The sequence below is a fragment of the Vicia villosa genome, unplaced genomic scaffold (assembly GCF_029867415.1).
Source record: "Vicia villosa cultivar HV-30 ecotype Madison, WI unplaced genomic scaffold, Vvil1.0 ctg.000566F_1_1_3, whole genome shotgun sequence".
NCBI classification, from domain to species: domain Eukaryota; kingdom Viridiplantae; phylum Streptophyta; class Magnoliopsida; order Fabales; family Fabaceae; genus Vicia; species Vicia villosa.
The window spans coordinates 1-19,350 of record NW_026705259.1 but is presented as its reverse complement, the minus strand read 5'-3'; the positions used below and the strand labels follow the sequence as shown (position 1 = coordinate 19,350).

General features: G+C 30.2%; 2 protein-coding genes across 2 annotated transcripts; both read left to right on the top strand.

Annotated features, from left to right (window-relative positions):
• Positions 1 to 7,575: 7,575 nt before the first annotated feature.
• LOC131629415 (F-box/kelch-repeat protein At3g23880-like) lies at positions 7,576 to 8,469 on the top strand. Its single transcript, XM_058900201.1, has one exon. The coding sequence runs from the start codon at positions 7,576 to 7,578 to the stop codon at positions 8,467 to 8,469; it is 894 nt and encodes a 297-aa protein (XP_058756184.1).
• Positions 8,470 to 13,901: 5,432 nt separating this feature from the next.
• On the top strand, positions 13,902 to 15,134 carry LOC131629429 (F-box/kelch-repeat protein At3g23880-like). Its single transcript, XM_058900214.1, has one exon. The coding sequence runs from the start codon at positions 13,902 to 13,904 to the stop codon at positions 15,132 to 15,134; it is 1,233 nt and encodes a 410-aa protein (XP_058756197.1).
• The last annotated feature ends 4,216 nt before the right edge of the window (positions 15,135 to 19,350 follow it).

Sequence of the window (19,350 nt, the reverse complement as noted above, 5' to 3'; positions counted from 1 at the left end):
TTCATCTGATGCTTCATAGACCCATGTTCTGATTCTGCTTCGACCATCTTCTGATGTCTTGCCAGACCATGTTCTGATGTTGCATGCTGAACCATTTGAGACACATCTTCTGAGCGCTGAATTATGCGTACTCTTTATATATTTCCTGAAAGGGAAATTGCATTGGATTAGAGTACCATATTATCTTAAGCAAAATTCATATTATTGTTATCATCAAAACTAAGATAATTGATAAGAACAAATCTTGTTCTAACAATCTTCAGGAAAATACTTCCTCAGAAACTCTCTTCTGAACACAACCCAAGTGATTGCTCCACCATCAGCATCCAGTTCAGTCTTGGTAGAAATCCACCACTTATCAGCCTCCTCAGCCAACATGTGAGTACCATACCTCACCTTCAGATTTTCAGCGCAATCAATCACTCAAAATATCCTTTCGATTTTCTTTTTACCACTTCCGAGCACCTTCAAGATCGCGGGTGCCTTTGAACAATGGAGGATTGTTCCTTTGAAAATCTCCCAGCTTCCTGTTAGCACCAATTCCAGCTCCATTGGGATTCCCTCCCAGCACACCAGCAATCATTCCCAAAGCCTCAGCAATCGCATCATCGTTTCTTCCACCCCTTCCAGCCATTGTTCTGCTAATTCACAAAAAAATCTCCATTAGCACAACGGTATCGACAATGATAAATCACAGTAGTTGCACACAAGTGAATAGTAACAATAAGACTTTGATCACAATGACCGAGTATGCTCTAATACCACTATTGTAACATCCTTCTAAACCCCCGCGGAATATTAAATAAGTTTAGAGTAAAAACATATTCAAGGATGTTACAACTGAAATAAATAAAATCAAACACTCATTTTGTCATTCTTTCTGAGGAACAAAAACGCGTTATTCAGTAAACCATGTTTAACACAATAGGAATAATTTTAAACTTTGAATAACGTAAATCAACCATGATCAATACCAAACCACCAGTCATAAATCAATTAAACATAATCCGAAAAAGGAAATAAGAGTTTGTCAATCAACTCTAAAACAAATGTTTCCCAGTGTTACAAGACCAGAGCATGACACTGACGCGAAGACTAAACGGACTAGCCTATAAGCTATCCTCACCAAGCACAGATGCAACTAACTCCTCAATTTGGAAAATGGTCAACAGTAAGGGTGAGACAGATCACAATTAAACTATATTATAAGTTCATAACGACAAAATATCATAACCAGATTATTCACCCAATTGCAACATATTTAGATTTTCAGATTATTTACCAACAGTTATGAAAATACATCCCCAAGAAATAACACTGGAAATCTTCCAATCATGTTATAACAACACATTTGCAATTGCACTGACATTATACATGTGGTACCAATCATCATGGGATTAACCCATATAAATGATTCAACCATCACCGGGATACGGCTCTGCCAGCACTAATTCCACACAATGGGAATTATGCCTCCACTGATCCAAACGTCATCGGGATTCAGCCACCAAATGATTATGAATGCATGCATAACAGATAACATACTTACACAAAATCATCTCAACATAACTCACCGAATTTAGTATGTTCATGTTCAGCACCATTCAATAATCACATCATACATATTTACACCAAATATAACATCATTAATCACCGTCATATTGTCACTACATCTCCACATCTATTACAATTATCAAATCATACATCAATGTACATCTCATCACCATAATTTAAAATCAAGATATAAAATAAAATCGAGCCAATACCCGCCACCCATTTTATTATATAAAATATTTAATTATCTACACGATGCTCAAAACTACGCTTAAAACCGATATACGGTTTGAAAGATATGATTAAAATATTTTTCAAAAAGTGTCAGGTGTAACCAGTTACAGCAGGGAGCGTACCCAGTTATGCCTTTACGTACCTCTATTCGTTATTTTCAAAACTCGCCTGTATTCGGTTACAGCATGGTTGGTAACCGGTTACGGTACCCAAAAATCCCCAATTTCACCATTTTACACTGCTGTAATCGGTTACAGTCCCACTAGTAACATGTTACAGCGTACCCAGTGGCAGAAAAACTCAATTTTAACATCACTTCTCCTTAACCAAATTAATCCAATTCGTACCAACATCAATATAACACCAAAACAGCACCAATTCACACATTTTAACATACTTCTAACACACTTAGGGGTCAATTAACATCAAGCATGTTCTTAATTCATTCAATTTCACCAAAATCAATCAATTGCTTTATAACTTCCAAAACCCCAAACCAAACATACATTCAATTGAACTAAACAACCTACATAATTTATCTCATCGTCATTAAACTAATAATATAGGCTATAATGATTAGTCACCCCTTACCGTAGCCAAAGATGCTTGACAACTCTTCCCCTCTTCCTCTGCTCTCTCACGTTCTCTTGATTCCTCTTCTTCTCCACTTTTGCTTTCTATTTTTCTTTTTTCCCCAATTTTCCTTCTTTTATGAAAAATAGAATTTAGTTTAGTAAAAGGATTAACAATTAACACCTCATTTTTACTAATCACCACACTGGCCCAATTACTCCATTTTCATATTCTCTCCAATATTTCAATAAAATGTCAATTAATCCAATTAATTAATTTAAATTCCAATTAAATTAAATAATGAAAATTATGGAGTGTTACAGAGGACACATTTAGCTTGGATTTGATATGAAAAATTATGCGCCAAGCTTCTCCACTCGATTTCCATAAGGTGCCAATCGATTGGGCTTATGTCAGTGAGCCTTTTTGGTAAATTTAAGGTCTTGTGCTGAATTTAATACTTTTTTGCACCCCTATTTTGTCTTATTTGCACTAAAACACTGAAAATCATCTTCTTGGTTAGTAAATATAATTTATTGAGTGAGAAAAATTAAACACGTTATTTTAAGTGGTTAATCAAAATTTTCCAATCATTTCAATCTTAAAATAATGTGCTACCTATATTATCAAGAGGGCCGTCTTTAAGGGCGTGCAAGGCGGGCTACTGCACAGGGCCTCAAATTTTTTACGATTAAATTATAACTAAATAGGGTCTCATAAATCTTTGTCACTGTTAAAGTGGGGATAAATAAGGCCTCTAATTATTTTGTCATGGTTGAACCATGGCTAATTTACACAGGGCCTCCAAAAAATTGAGACGGCCTTGGCCTTGATAAAAAATTCCTTAGAGGAAAACACCAATCACATTGCGGCGTGTTCTTCTCTACACATTGTTGGAAGTGAGAGTTGGTATATATAACGAGATGAATAATTCCATTACAGATGTATCCACTCAATTGATCACCAAGAATCGTTAACCTTATATTCTCAAAAAAATTGCTTTGATCAGAGTAATTGATATTCACCATCATCGTACATTTTTGGATCAGAGACTTCATACATACAATTTACTTGGAAGTATACTCTTTTTTGTGCATAGTTCCATTAATAATCTTTTAAAGCTTTAAGTTGCAAAGCATACATACAAAACACGAAGGTTCACATTTGGTGCCCAAATTTTCTTGGATCCAGGTGCATTAGTTTCTCTAGAAGGTCTAGGGTTATTACTTTTAAAATTCTTCAATTTGTCAAAATAGAATGGCTCAAAATGGCGGGTTCTTTTCCAATGTGTGCGTTTATAAACTAAACGATTATTCTTCTTGTGATTTATACCTTTATTAGGTTTTCTATTATTTTTTAATCCTAATCCATTTTTATTTTAGGAAGATATTTGACCTGATAGGATCAAGCTAAATTTTTCTTTCCCTTGAGTAAACTAACCTAGGGTTTCATGTAAAGCAACTACTTTCTTTCTTATGAAGACACAAGCCTCACAAGATTTATTTGAGTTTCTAATTTTATTTATTGCTAACCTAAACAATTTATTTATTTTTTCAAGAAACCCTAAATTTTCCTTAAGGTCTGAGTTGCATTTTATAAGTTTATTATTTTCTTAAACCAACTCATAACTAATTTTAGAAAATCGTTTATAAGAAGATTTAGCTACCTCAACATTATCTTCCTTGTAAGACTCCTATAAGCATACTTTATCTTCTTTGTTAGAGAAAGATTCTTTTATGTTTTTCCCCAAGGTTGATGTTTCTCCTCCTTTTCTTCTTTCAAAGGTTTCACTTGAAGATACTTCTTCTTCATATTAGATTCCTTCATTTAATGCCGAATTTTTCAAAGTTTATTCAATTACTGAATACGTTCTTTTGAAGGAGACCATCAGAGTTATATGATAGGAGATTGACGAAGTTAATGATTCTTCATATTAGATTGACGAAGTAATTAAATTAGCTCAATCAATGTTTATATAATTTCATTCTTCTTTGATTTTTTATGAAATTCATGAAGGCTCCCAAATTTTTTATTTAAGGATTGGATTGAGTTTTCAATTATTAACTCTTAGATATTGGTTAGTGACAAACGTTCCAATACAACTTCCACTATTTTTAAATTTTGCAAACAATTTGAGATTAGCATGTTCATCTTCTTCGCCTCGTGTGTTCATCTCCTTTTGTTCGATACCTGGAGAAACTCCATATATCATTTCATGAGTATCCCAAGTTTTCTTGGATGGACATAAAAAAATTTAGTGTCATCAAGAGAAATTACTATAAAACTATTTTTTAAAAATCTATTTCAAATCTTCTATTTTATTCTTTGGTCTAAATAGATTCGGATTTATCTACTACTTTAACATTTACTTGATGAGTAGGGAAAAATGAACCATTGATTAATTTTTATCCCTATTCATAATTTATACTTTGAAAAAAAATTCTAAACCTAGATTTCCATAGTTCAAACTTCATACTATTAAAAGATGGTGGCGTGTTTAGAAAAGCTCCCCTTAAAGGTGTGTTGGAAGTCATCTTTCTCTTAAGGCAATTAGTCCTTAAATAAGAGTAAGACTATGATACTATTTGTTGGACATGTAACTTCATACTTTGGGGGTGAATTGTTTGTTTCAGAAAAATTTGGGTTTGAAAAACTTTTTGAATGAAAATCAGAGTTTGAAAACATTTTAGAAGAGCTTTAAAACTAAGCAACGAAAAAAGTAAAGCGCAAAAAGTAAAATTTAAGGGAGAGGTGTCCCTTGGGAATACCAACAGTTCATACGAACTCGAGCGTAATATGTAAGGGAATCACGTTCTAACCTGTAAACCTAATGTTGCGCGCATGAAAAGACTTGCACGATGGAAGAACATTATATGCACTTGTCCCCCATCAGTTCTTGAAACCGATCCATGACTTTCCTGCTTCTAGCTACGGTTGGACCTCGTCACTAGGGGCCTTCCACAATTTGGAAAGATTTCCCAACTAACATACGTCCGACAAGCCTTCGGAGCAACTGTTCTAGGTCGGCCAAAGGCCCAAGACAAGAGTCCAATCATGCACAAGCCCAATCACAATTATCCAATGTATATAATCAGCACACGTGAGATTCAAGATACATTTTTTAATCTCCACTTTTCACTATACTCATCTTGGACTCTAAATTAACTTAGACTCTAACCTAACTTAGACTCTAAACTAATTTAGACTATGGAGTGTTAACATTTGTAGCTTGTAGGTCTATCTCGTGCCATGTTGAAAGTATTTTTGGCTAAATATTTTCGGTAATATATCGTATCCACAGGGATTGGTTAATATCACTGCCGTTCTATAGTTGTTTATTTTGGGTTAGGAAAATTGAGTTGATTTATTTTATGATTTTAATAATAGCAAAAGTAAACAATAAATTAAAAGCGAGTAATGAACTGTTGTTAACGATTAGAGAAATATGTTGAACCTTAGGGTTCATCAACCTATTCCTATACAATTATCAATTAATTCACAATTGAACAATCTTTTGAATCATTATCTTCACTTATCCTCAAATAAGATTCCATGTCTGCAAATCAAATTAGATAACTTTTACCGGTATGAGATTCGATCTCTCCAAATATCAATATCGATAATAGTAATTAAGAACGATAATTATGAAAACTCAATCCCAATTCCATCTCTGCGAATTGGTATTGAATCAATATAGTAACCTAGGGCAAAAGTTAAATCCTTTCTTTCGATCAAAGATTCAACGATAATTTAAGAATAAAAACAAGATTTCTTATTGATAATGAATTCAAACAATTGTTCACAGGAATTAATTAATGGTATTGTATATTCATAGATTAACTACTACCTTAGATTCAACACGAGGGGTTTAGCTATCCATAGACATGAAGAACACACAAAGATTAATGGAAGAATTCATCTTCATCAAAGGAATGTCTTCGCTTGATAGAGAATTGGTCTTCACTTGATGATTGTGGCTGCACCTTCAGATTGCTCTCCTAATTTCGCTCTTCCCAAAAAGTTCTTTTTCTCTTGGAAGCTGGGGCTTTTAAATAGAAGTTTTGGGATTTTAACGCCGAGGCCGCGGCGCGGCATCGGACTGGCGCGGCGCGCTTCAAAACAGAGATATTTTCGCGGCGCCTCACAGGACTTCCGCGGCGCGCCCTTTGCAATTTCCATCTTTTTCTTCTGCCTTTGAGACTTCCAGCTCTCTTTCCTCCTCATGTTCTTCTCATGCTTCAATTCAGCTCTAAACCTGCAACAATAACACCCACAAGTGAGTCGATTTGCTTTACGCACGAACTTAACTTGTTCAGTTCAATTCTTAATAAAAACCTATGGATTTATCACATTCTGCATTGGTTTGGAGACTAAATTACTTCTATTAACACATGAATTTACCATTAATTTACTCCTAACATGCCACCGTACCAAAAATCAACATCACCGATTCTAGAGTCATCCATCATCAATCAACACTAATTCTTGTTCCATTACAGAACAACAATCATTCACATGCTACTTTTAAAATATTTATTTAAAATTATATTAAATATAGTTAAAATAAAAATCAAGTATAATTTTTAATTAAAAGAGTACTGTTAACTAACAATATAATTTTTTTTACATGGTCCATGTATATGAATTAATTCAATTATACTATAGTTAATAAAATTGACATATTTGGGACTTTGATTAAAGGATGAAAATAAATAAACTTGCAATCTATTTAACCAGTGGTGTAAAAAACAAATAAAAAACAAATATAGCGCGGTTTTTGTGTGTAGCACCATACCATACCCATATATAATTGTGTTTTCAGTTCACTAGGTTTGCCGTTGCCTTGAACTCCACGGAACCCCTTTCATCTTTACGTAACAGAAGATAATTATCTCTCCTGCAAAGCATCGTGAAACCATTGCGTGGTCGTCTCCGGTAATCCTCCCTGATGAACTCATCACTGAAGTTCTGTCTTTTCTCAATGCGAAATCACTTATGCAGCTCAAGTGTGTGAGCAAGTCTTGGAACTCGCTCATCTCCGATCCATCCTTCGTCAAATTGCACCTCGTTAGATCTTCACGAAATCCAAACATAGTTCTTTTTCCGGCAACCTTTGTGACCACGTGTAGAATTTCCCTACACAATCCATTCGTCATACTACGCAGTTTGCTCGAGAATTCCCCCATCAGTCTCATCTCCATAGATTCTAAATCAATGATTATGGGACGGAGGTGTCACATTATTGGTAATTGCAATGGATTGACCTGTTTCGTCAATTCTCCCTTCGAAAACAATTCTCCCTTCGAAGTCAATTCTCCCCACGAGACTGAATTCTATCTATGGAACCCCTCAATCAGGTGGTTGTCTCAAAAACTAGCCTCTTTTCACCATTCTCACCAGGATCTTAATTCTTTGTTCAAATTCTCATTTGGTTATGATAATTTAACCGACAAATATAAGGTGGTGGCCATCCGTCCCAATGAAGTCAGAGTTCTCACTTTGAGTGATAATGTATGGAGAAATATTCAAAGTTTTCCCACGAATCCTTACAAGTATAGTTGGGACCATGAGAATGTTGGTGTCTATTTGAATAATAGTCTTAATTGGTTTGCCCTTAGAGATACCCATCTTTATTATCGTTATCATTGTACGGATCTTAGTGTTCAACAATTTATGATTATCTCACTTGATTTGGGAGTAGAGACCTACACACAGTTTCGGTTCCCTCAGAGTTTTGATGAAGTGCCAGTTGTTGCTCCAATTATTTGCACGTTGAGAGAATGTCTTTGTTTTTCTCACTATTCCACGGAGTGTAATTTTGTTATATGGCAGATGAAGAAATTTGGAGTAGAAGAATCTTGGACGAAATTGCTTAAATTTGATTATCAGAATGTACTTGATAGTGATTCATATAGAGTTGTTAATTTGTTTCTATTACATCTTTTTGAGAATGGAGATATGCTGATATCGGCTCACAATCTTAAACGACCAATTTGCTACAGTAGCAGAGAAAATAGAGTAGTAAGGCAAGCTATAGTTACAAATAGGATAAGCATGCCTTGGCCTAATGTCTCCCAATACGTGGAAAGTTTGCTTTCAATGTGTTGAAAGAAAGTTTGTTTAATTTTCTATTATCATAACTTTGATTTGATTGTATTTCTGAATGATTATCAATTGACTGTTATTTATTCTAAGTTGTATTAATTTCATTAGCTTCACAACATTATTGCAGTTGGATCCTGTTACCTTGCTTAGAACTAAATTATTTGTGGATTAACGAGTTTTTTCTTCAATTCAAGGACATGCATATTGATTCAGGAATTAAGATTGAGAATAGAATCAAAAATATGTTGAGTACTTATATGTATTTCGGCATACTTTAGATTCTAGTGTACTAATTAAGATTGAGAAACAGTGAGAAATCAAATGAATAGACTATTAAAAACGGAATTTCACCACGAGCTATTCTATAAAAAGATTTTAAAATATAAGAAATTTAGAAATTATACTTGATTTCCCCACGAGCTATTCTTTTTATAGAATGTTCACCACGAATTTCCCCATGTATCATAAAAAAATTATAGCACTAATTTAATTAATGTTGTCCATCCTTCGTCAAATTGCACCTCATTCGAACTTCACGAACTCCAAACATGATTCTTTTCCCGGCAACCTTTGTGACCACTTGTAGAATTTCCCAACACAATCCCTTCGTCAAATTACGCAGTTTGTTCGAGAATCCCTCCATCAATTTCGTCTCCAAAGATTATAAATTAATGTTTATGTAATGGAGCTGTCACATTATTGGTACCTGCAATGGATTGACCTTTTTCGTCATCAATTATTCCGACCATATATATATAAGGGTAAAATTATATTTTTGGTAAAATAATAAGGGTATAAATGAAATAAAAATTCACAAGTTAAAAGTTCAAAAGCTATTTTAAATAGCTTTTGAGAAAAAAACTAAAAACTAGTAAAAAAAGCTAAATAACAGTTATCAAACAATTTTTTTTTGGTTAATATGAGTTGAAAAACTAAAAACTCTTTTTTTCTAATGTTACCAAAGAGAGTCGTATATGTGTGTTAGAGCATGGAATCAGTTGGTTTAGACGTGCAACAGGAACTAGATTTTCTATGAAAATGCAAAAGTCCCAAGTATGATTCGAGTATTTGGTTGGAGAGTCTTTTAAACAGATCTCCTACTAGAATGAAGCTTCAAAAGAGAGGAGTCAATAATGGCAAAATTGTTGTCCTGGCAAAGGCATGCGTGTTGAGTCTTAGAAGTGATGGGGTTGTGTTCTTGGAAGGATTGGAATTCTTTATAGTGTATTGTAAGGAACTAACTCTTGTATATAGATAGGGTTGAATACCCTTGTACTCTTTTATATATCAAATTAATTAGTTTATATTTTAACCGAAAAGTAAAAATTAATATCAAAGTCATTTATCTACTTAATATAAATGTAAAGTTGTCATGATGACAACTTTTGACAAAAACCCTAATATTTGCTTATGTGTCATGTTATCATAGCCTCGTGCTTATGTGTCATCATCACAAAATTCTACCATAAAAAATATATCAATTAAATATAATAATAATAAGAATTATATTTAATTTTTAATGAATTGTGACTAATAATAATAATAATAATCATAAAACTATGAATAATAATAATAATAATATAATTATAATAATAATGATAATAATAATAATCATATTTCTATTCCAATTCTAACTATAATTTAGAAAAATATAACTTATAAAAATTTGCATTCCTATACCAATTTTAATGGTATCTAATAAAATAGAAATAAAAATTATAAAATCTAAATTTAATACATAAGTTTGGGATATATTTATTTCTTATTTATAAATTTATAGTAGACTAATTTTAAGTTTTTCACAATAAAATTAATGAACTTTTAAATAATATTTTATTATTTAATATTTTGTAACTCTCAAATATATTCCAGTTATAAAGTAAACAAATATTAGATAATTTTTTTATATGTATGTATTTTTAAATTTATATTTTTAATATTATTTTATTATTTAATAATTTGTAAATCTCAAGTATATTCTAATTATAAAGTATAAAAATACTAGATAAAAAACTTTTATATTTATATATTTTTAACCTTTATTTGTAATATACCATTTTTTTTATTTTTTTCTATAATTCTAATTATATAGCATTACATTACGATTAATTTTAAATAAAAAATAACATTAATTTAATACATATTTTATATATATTTATATAAACCACAAATAATAATAAAAAATTAAAAAATAAAAAAATAAAAAATAGTAATAAATAGTAATAAATATATTTATTATTATTAATTTTATGTATCATAACTAAGTAATGAATTATGACTAATAATAATAATAATCATAAAACTATGAATAATAATTATAATATTAATTAAAACAATAATGATAATAATAATAATCATATTTCTATTCCAATTCTAACTTTAATTTAGAAAAATATAACTTATAAAAATATTTGCATTCCTATTCCAATTTTAACGGTATCTAATAAAATAGAAATAAAAAGCATAAAATTTAAATTTAATATATAAGTTTGGGATATATTTATTTCTTATTTATAAGTTTATAGTAGACTAATTTTAAGATTTTCACAATAAAATTAATGAACTTTTAAATTACATTATATAGTTACATAATTCATTTATCAACATTAATAAATTATTATTCTTTAAATGTTACTTTTTTAAAATATTTTTTCTTAATTATCTATTAAATGGTCCGTTTTATAAAATCAATCATTATATAACTTTAATCCCCACCGTTTTTATTCTCCTTTCTTTAATTTTTACCGTTTTTTATTCTATTGTTACATAATTCATTTATCATTATTATAAAATTATTATTCTTTAAACGTTACTCGTTTTAAAGTTTTTTCTTAACAATCTATTAAATGGTCCGATTTATTAGATAACCACTCATTTATAACTTTAATTCCCAACATTTTTTATTCTATTTTCATTAATTCTCACCATTTTTTATTTTACTGTCTATAATTCTCATTTTAATGGTTATTGAAATTGTAATTAATATATATAGTAATAATGGACAGAAATTAAAAAATTAGTATTAAATATGTTAATAATTATTATATAAAAAAATTAAAAACAAATAGAACGAAGTAAAAGTGAAATGATTTTCTATTTTGTAGAATTTCTTAATTAATAAAATATATTTTTAGTAGAGTTTTATTTTGAGAATATATAATACTCAATTTTATTTATTCATATTTTTTATAATTATAAATTGTTCAATTTTTTAAATTTTCATTAAAAAATGATTTTTTTTAATATTATTTTATAAATGGAAAATGTTAGATTATATAGCATTACATTACAATTAATTTTAAATAAAAAATAACATTTATTTAATATATATTTTATTTATATAAACAACTTTTTAAATTTCTCTCCAATTTTATATACTTTTTTTTTAAATAATCTATTTTTCAATTGAATTAAAATTTTATAATACATAATAATACTCAATTTAATTTATCATATTTTATATAGAAAATGATAGGTCATAACTATAATAACGTTACACCTAAAATACCAATAAATTTTATGTTCCTTTGCATTCTCCCACACCTATAAAATTCTACATAAACTCACATTATTATTTACTCGATATCTTTGATATACATTTCACAAATTCATAATTTTCTATGATTTTCACCATGATAACTTCAATATGTTTTTAGTTTCTTTTTCTTTCTATGGTTTTTTAGATAAGTTTATTTTATTATTAAATCTCATATTCAATTATTCGATTTTCATGTATAATATATTGTATATTTTTTGTTGATCAGATATGATTGAGTTCATAGTTGAAGTGAATCTAATTGAGAAGGTTACAATCAGGTATGTAAATATTGATATGATGTTTCGTTTAAGGAACGAAAGATGAATATTAAAGATCATCATTAGTCTATTTTTTTTCCAGATAACACTCTTCATCCAACAAAGTTATATTGGAGACCAAAACATGGTTAAAGGAGCTTGAGATGACCTTGAATAAAGAAATTTCTATTATAATTTTATTTATTTTTAATGTTCTACATGTTTATGCTCATTGTGAGTTTTAAATATGTGACTTTAGTTTTATATTTTCACTTTTTTAGTACTCTTCGAGATTGTAGAATAGTTTTTCTTCTATTTCTTACTTTATACACATGTCTTTTTTTTTTAGCGACGTAAAAGACTATTAATTTATTATCTATATCGATATAGGAAGCTCAAGTCACTATTACATCGATCAATCAAATATTTAACCTCTATTTTTTTAATGATATTAATATGTATATTACAATTTTTAAATTGAGAAATAACATAGAATATTTTTATTTTATTTAGTTTATTTTAATGGAAGGATTTTAAGGGATCAATGCCATGGTGTAAAAAGTGGATATTTTTATGTGCAAATATATTAAAGATACATACAATATTCTTTAAAAAATATGTTATAGGTAAAGAAATTATTGATTAATGTTTTAAAATATGTTTATTGTATATATTTATCTTATTTTATTTTTCTTTTTTCTTGATTTATTTTGGGTATGGTAGTTTTTCAGTAATTAAAAAAACTTAGTTTTACAAATACTAAATTCTAAAATTTTACACAAAAGAGGAAAATTTTAATGTAAAAAATAAAAAATTATTTAAGAAGTTAAAAGATTTAAATGTTTAAGAAACACTTAAATTAATATGGTAAGATATAATATGATTTTAAAATAAAATATCTAGAAAATGTATGATTTTTTTTTTAGATTTGACATTAAATAAAAAAATTATTAGATTTTGTAAATTATAGAGTAAACACTAAATGAATAATTAAAATTTAGATTGATATACTCTTATATTATGAATTTAATTTAATGATTAATCATAAATAATCTTAATAAATAATTTAATATAATATTTTTTTATAATATTGCATTATTCACGTAAGGATGATATATCTTTTAAATTTAAAAACATAACTGAAATTTTTTTATACATAAATTATTAAAGATTCTCATACCATTAAATAATATTTTTTATATTTAATATGATTAAAACATGTTTAATTATATGATTATAATTTTTATACATAAATTATTTAATTAAAAACTATAATCAAACCCGTGCAACGCACGGGCCATATATCTAGTATTAACATATTTAAAATTATTTATGATTAAAATACTTATCACTTTTAATAATTCAACAAAATTTATTCACGGTTCGATTCTCCGCAACTGCGAATAGGAGGGGGATAAAACCACTTGATGTCAGAACTGACTCCTGAACCGGACTAAATCGGTGGTGCTAAACCTAAAAAAAAAATTATCCACATTTAAACTTCATGCAAACTACGTAGTAAATAATAAGAGACCGCTATATAATGCGTTTTTTGTTATATGCTCATTTGGATTGTCGCTGCCGCCGCAAGGGTTCAAACTTTGGACGCCCACGGAACCCTTTCATCCTTACGTTCACACATGATGATCATCTCTCCCGCAAAGCAGCGCCGTGAAACCATTGCGTCGCCGCCGCCGGTAACTCTCCCGGATGAACTCATTACTGAAGTTCTGTCTTTTCTCAAAGTGAAATCACTTATGCGGCTCAAGTGTGTGAGCAAGTCTTGGAACTCGTTCATCTCCGATCCTTTCTTCGTTAAATTGCACCTCAATAATTCTTCACGAAATCAAAATATGATTCTTTTCCCGGCAACCTTTGTAAGCACTTGCAGAATTTCCCTACACAATTCATTCATCATACTACGCAATTTGCTCGAGAATCCCTCCGTCAATCTCGTTTCCAAAGATTTTAAATTAATGTTTATGGGATGGAGGTGTCACATTATTGGTACCTGCAATGGATTGACCTGTTTCGTCAATTCTCCCGACGAGGTCAATTCTCCCCACGAGACTGAATTCTATCTATGGAACCCCTCAATGAGGTGGTTGTCTCAAAAACTAGCCTCTTTTCTCCATTCTCACCAGGATCTTAACTCTTTGTTCAAATTCTCATTTGGTTATGATAATTTAACCGACAAATATAAGATGGTGGCATTCCGTCCCAATGAAGTCAGAGTCCTCACTTTGAATGATAATGTATGGAGAAATATTCAAAGTTTTCCCACATATCCTTATGAGTATCTCCGGGACCATGAGAATGCTGGCGTCTATTTGATTTATAGTCTTAATTGGTTTGCCCTTAGAGATATCCATCCTTATTATCATTATCGTTATACGGATCTTAGTGTTCAACAATTTGTGATTATCTCACTTGATTTGGGAGTAGAGACCTACATGCAATTTCGGTTTTCTCGGGGTTTTGATCAAGTGCCCGTTGTTGCCCCAATTGTTTTTCACTTGAGGGAATGTCTTTGTTTTTCTCACTATTCCGTGGAATGTAATTATGTTATATGGCAGATGAAGAAATTTGGAGTAGAAGAGTCTTGGACGAAATTGCTTAAATTTGATTATCAGAATATACTTGATAGTGATTCATATAGAGTTGTTAATTTGTTGCCGTTACATCTTTTTGAGAATGGAGATATGCTGATATTGGCTCGCGATCTTAAACAACTGATTTGCTATAATCTGAAAGAAAAAAGAGTAGTGAAGCAAGCTGCAGCTACAAATAGCATATGCTTACGTTGGCTTACTGTCTCCCAATACGTTGAAAGTTTGTTGAAAGTAAGTTCTTCCAATGATTTACTTGTTTAATTTTCTGTTATCATAGCTTTTTGGTTTGATTGTATTTCTGAATGAATATTATGAAATGACTATTATTTATTCTAAGTTGTATTAATTTCATTTGCTTCAAAACATTGTTACACTTGGTATGTTTAATAAACTAGATGATCATGTTAGATTGCTTACAATTCAATAATTTGTGGATTAACACCTTTTTTTTACTATTAAAGAGTGTATTTCGATCGATTACATATTACGCAGTAGTAATCGTACACTTAAGAACTAAATTGTTTATTTGAGAAATCGTAGTTTATTGTTTATGTTGCACAAAACCTTTTAAAGAGAGCAACTAAGTCCGCGATTCGACCTGATTTTTGTGTGGTTAACTCGTAATAAGAAATTGCTCCCGTGAGTGAATAAACAATTTAGTTTAAACCCACCATATACATCAGATCCTTCTTCCGTAGATTCAACAAATGAAGACGAAGGAAAGTTCAATATGTCCAAATGCAACCACTTCTAGATCGTTACTTGATTGAATTTTCAAATGTATTGGTCCAAATGAGCCATTTGAGCATAATTCTATGAAAGTTTAGATATGATGCATCTAAACAAGACTTCCCTTTTCTCTCAATTGCTTTATAATTTGATATTTAATTGTTTATCCAAAAGCCAAAATGATTACTAAATCATGTGAAGGGTTGAATAAAAATATATTCACAAAATTTTGGAGAATTTATCTTACCACCCCCATTTCATACGTGTCAGTGTCACTCTCAAGTAGAGTATTTTTACTAAATTATTCTTGTAAAATGTCGGATTTTTAAAAAAATTTCGATATCGTACCGGAAATTTCATATAAATATTGGAAATTTTGTTGGATTTATCAATTTACTGTGCCTAATGCTACATATTAGAAATTTAAAATTTCTCGTAGCGGATATTTATAATTTCTAGTATGTAGCAACAATTAAAATTAATACCGAAAATTTGAAATATCCGGTACCATAATGTAAAATGGAAGGTGACATGTATAACTTGGGGGTGGCAAGATAAATTCTCAAAGCTTTGTTACATTTTTTTTAAAGATTTAACATCTCACCCTCAAAATTATATCTGACACCCCATTTTTCTTAATATTAAAAAAATTTCTTGTAAAATAAAAAAACATTTTTGAACAAAATTTTTGGTACTACGATGAAATTTCCGATACTTTACAAATTTTTTCGGAAATTTCAAAATCTACCATTCTGTATTGCCAATTTAGTTAAAAGGTGAAATTTCCGGTAATGTATTAAGTCAATTTTTTTAACGATCAAGATTTTGCCGACAGTTTTGTAGGGTTATGATTTCACCGACAATTTTGTGTGGTCTAGAATGAATCCAAAGTTGTATAAATAGGGGCATATGTTATAAAGAAATACATCTAAAAAAATGTCTCTTCCTTAATTTCTAATTAAGGAAGAAATGTATTTCAACAGAAACAATCCTCATGTTGAGTTCAAGATTTCGGATGACCCCTCATCTCTCACCAGAAGGGTGAGAAAGATCGAGTTTCGTGAAGATTGGGTTGATAATAACGGAATGGTGAAATACAACCTAGTTGAGTTGAAGACCGATAAAAATGTGACGACCATGTAGAAATCATTTCGTCGTACAATAAATAAGAGGTCGATCGAGTTTGATGCGGAGATTTCAAGATCTGTCGAAAACATAATCAAGATGCTGAAACGACCAGAATAATCTGGTAGTACCTAGGTTTTCATGTTTAGTTATTTTTAATTTATGATTGTTGTACTGTGTTATGTTATGTTCATCTTCGAATCGAACATGTAATCGCCAAAAGATTATGCAATAAAAATACTGTGAGAAGTAGTCCGAGTCACAAAATATACAACTATGAAATTAAAAATCTAAATAGACCTCCCACGAGCTATGTGTGATACACATATCTCATGAAGATTCATCATTACAAAAATGTTTCGAAACAATAACCATTATATCAAAACGCTAACACACACGTGGCAGAAAGGAAAATACAACGTCATCGTTCCAAGGGCACGGCTAGTTTATATCCATACCCAGTCGGTGTCACTTTCCAAGTCGCCAAACACTTAAGCGCATCCACCATTCGTGCCTTGCCCCTTGGGGCTATGTACATTTGAGATGTATATCCCGGATAGCGTACCAAGACGCTAAGTATTAGTACCTTCCAAGTTGCCAGATAGTTAAGTGCTTCGACCCTTTTGTGCCTTGCGCTTAGGGGCTATGTACATCCGGGATGTGTTTCCTGGATAAACATATAAAGACGCCAAATATTGGTACCTTCCATGTCGCCAGACACTAAAGCGCTTTGGCCCTTCGCGCCTTGCGCTTGACGGGTTATATACATTTGGGTTATATATCCTAGATAGCGTACCAAGACTCCAAGTATTGGTACCTTTCAAGTCGATATACACTTAAGCGCTTCGACCCTTCACGCCTTGCGTTTGTAGGGCTATGTATATTCGGGATATGTATCCCGAATAACGTACTAAGATGCCAAGAATGGATACCAATCAAGCCGCCCAAATAGAAAACGATTGTTATGGTAGAAGACATTAGCATCTATGAACATCAATGCTTTTTACAACCTCATGACGACAAGGAGACTGTGACAATAATAACCATTAATACGAGGCCAACATTCTCTAGAGATTCGGCACTATAAAAAATCAAATCCAAAGGGGCTGAATCAACCAAACAATCTTTAGAATAAAAAATTATCATTTCACTATGACTTTTCCTGATCAACTTTGGGCAAGTTATCAATATTTTTCTTCAAGAACAACTTCAAATATTAATTATTAGTTATATGAAAAAATATTTTTCACTTTTTATTAGTTGATAAAACAATTTTTAAAACCAAATTATCAAATATATTTTTTACTTTTCATTTCTAAAAAATAAGATTACCGAATTGATTTTTATTTTTTTTATTTTTAAAATAATTTTGAAAAACTATATCACCAAACATGTTTTATTATTCTCTTATTTTTAACAACAATTTTTAAAAGAGTTCTTTAAAACACAATTCAAAAACTAAAAAACCAAAAGTGATTCTAAATATGATCTTAATTTTTAATATTTTAATATTTTAGTGAATAGATTTTAATTTTTAGTTTTTAAAAACTATTTTGCAAATCAATTTTAAGAAATAGTTTTGAAAAATAACAAAAAAAATATGTTTAATAATTTTACTTTAAAATTTTTTATAAAAATGTATAATATTATAAAATTGTTATTATTGAAAAATGTATCTATTTTCTTTTTTTTTTCTCTTTCTAATTTTCAAAATTATAAATTATAAATTAAAACTTCAAAAACTTGTTATAGTTTTTTAATTTTTTAAAACTCATAATAAATAAACAATAGTTTTCAAAAGTAATTTTTGTAAAATAAAATTATAAGATAAGTTTTATTATTTTATAATTTAAAATTTAGAAAAATAAATTTAGAAAACTTAATCAAACAACCCTTCCTTTATGAAGGAGATCGTGTGGCTGTTGGGTTTTAAAATTAGAAAAGTGAAATGAATGGCAGGGGTGTGCTAAAATGAAAAAAGGGTGTGACTAGCATCTGATCGGTTAAAGGAAAAATATAAGTTATATTGGGGCAATTTAGCTAATTCTTCAGAAGTTGCACCCCACATTATTACATTTTTATTGGAGCAATTTAACTAATCATACTTTTAATCTTTATTTTAAATTTTATTATTTTAATGTATATTTTTTAAACAATTAGTTGAGAAAAGGGCATGCACACTCTCAACCAATTACCACCATGTATTCAATTAAAACATTTTTTTATTTAAAACTAGTGTCTTACCCGTGCGTTCGCACGGGTACCCGTCGTTTCCGCGCATTTGGGTTTAGGGAAATCAGAAATGTTAGGAAAAGATTATAAGTTAGGTTAGAGGTTATGATAAAGAAAAATGGTGTGTGTAAAACAGAAGTGAATGGAAAAGCTGTTGTTGGGCAAGATTCGTTCGAGGGTATTAGTGAAGTTGCATATATATATATCGAAGGGCAATAGTAAAGGTGGAAGGTGTGACAACGGGAAGGGTAAGTATGTGGGATCTTCTTCTGCTGGTGTTGATGAAAGCGTTAATATGCAGTCATACATAACTATTTCGTCGGATAGTGACAGGTAAAGGTATTGTGAAGTAATAGTGAATAGGACTGAGTTATTTATTTTGAGTTTATTT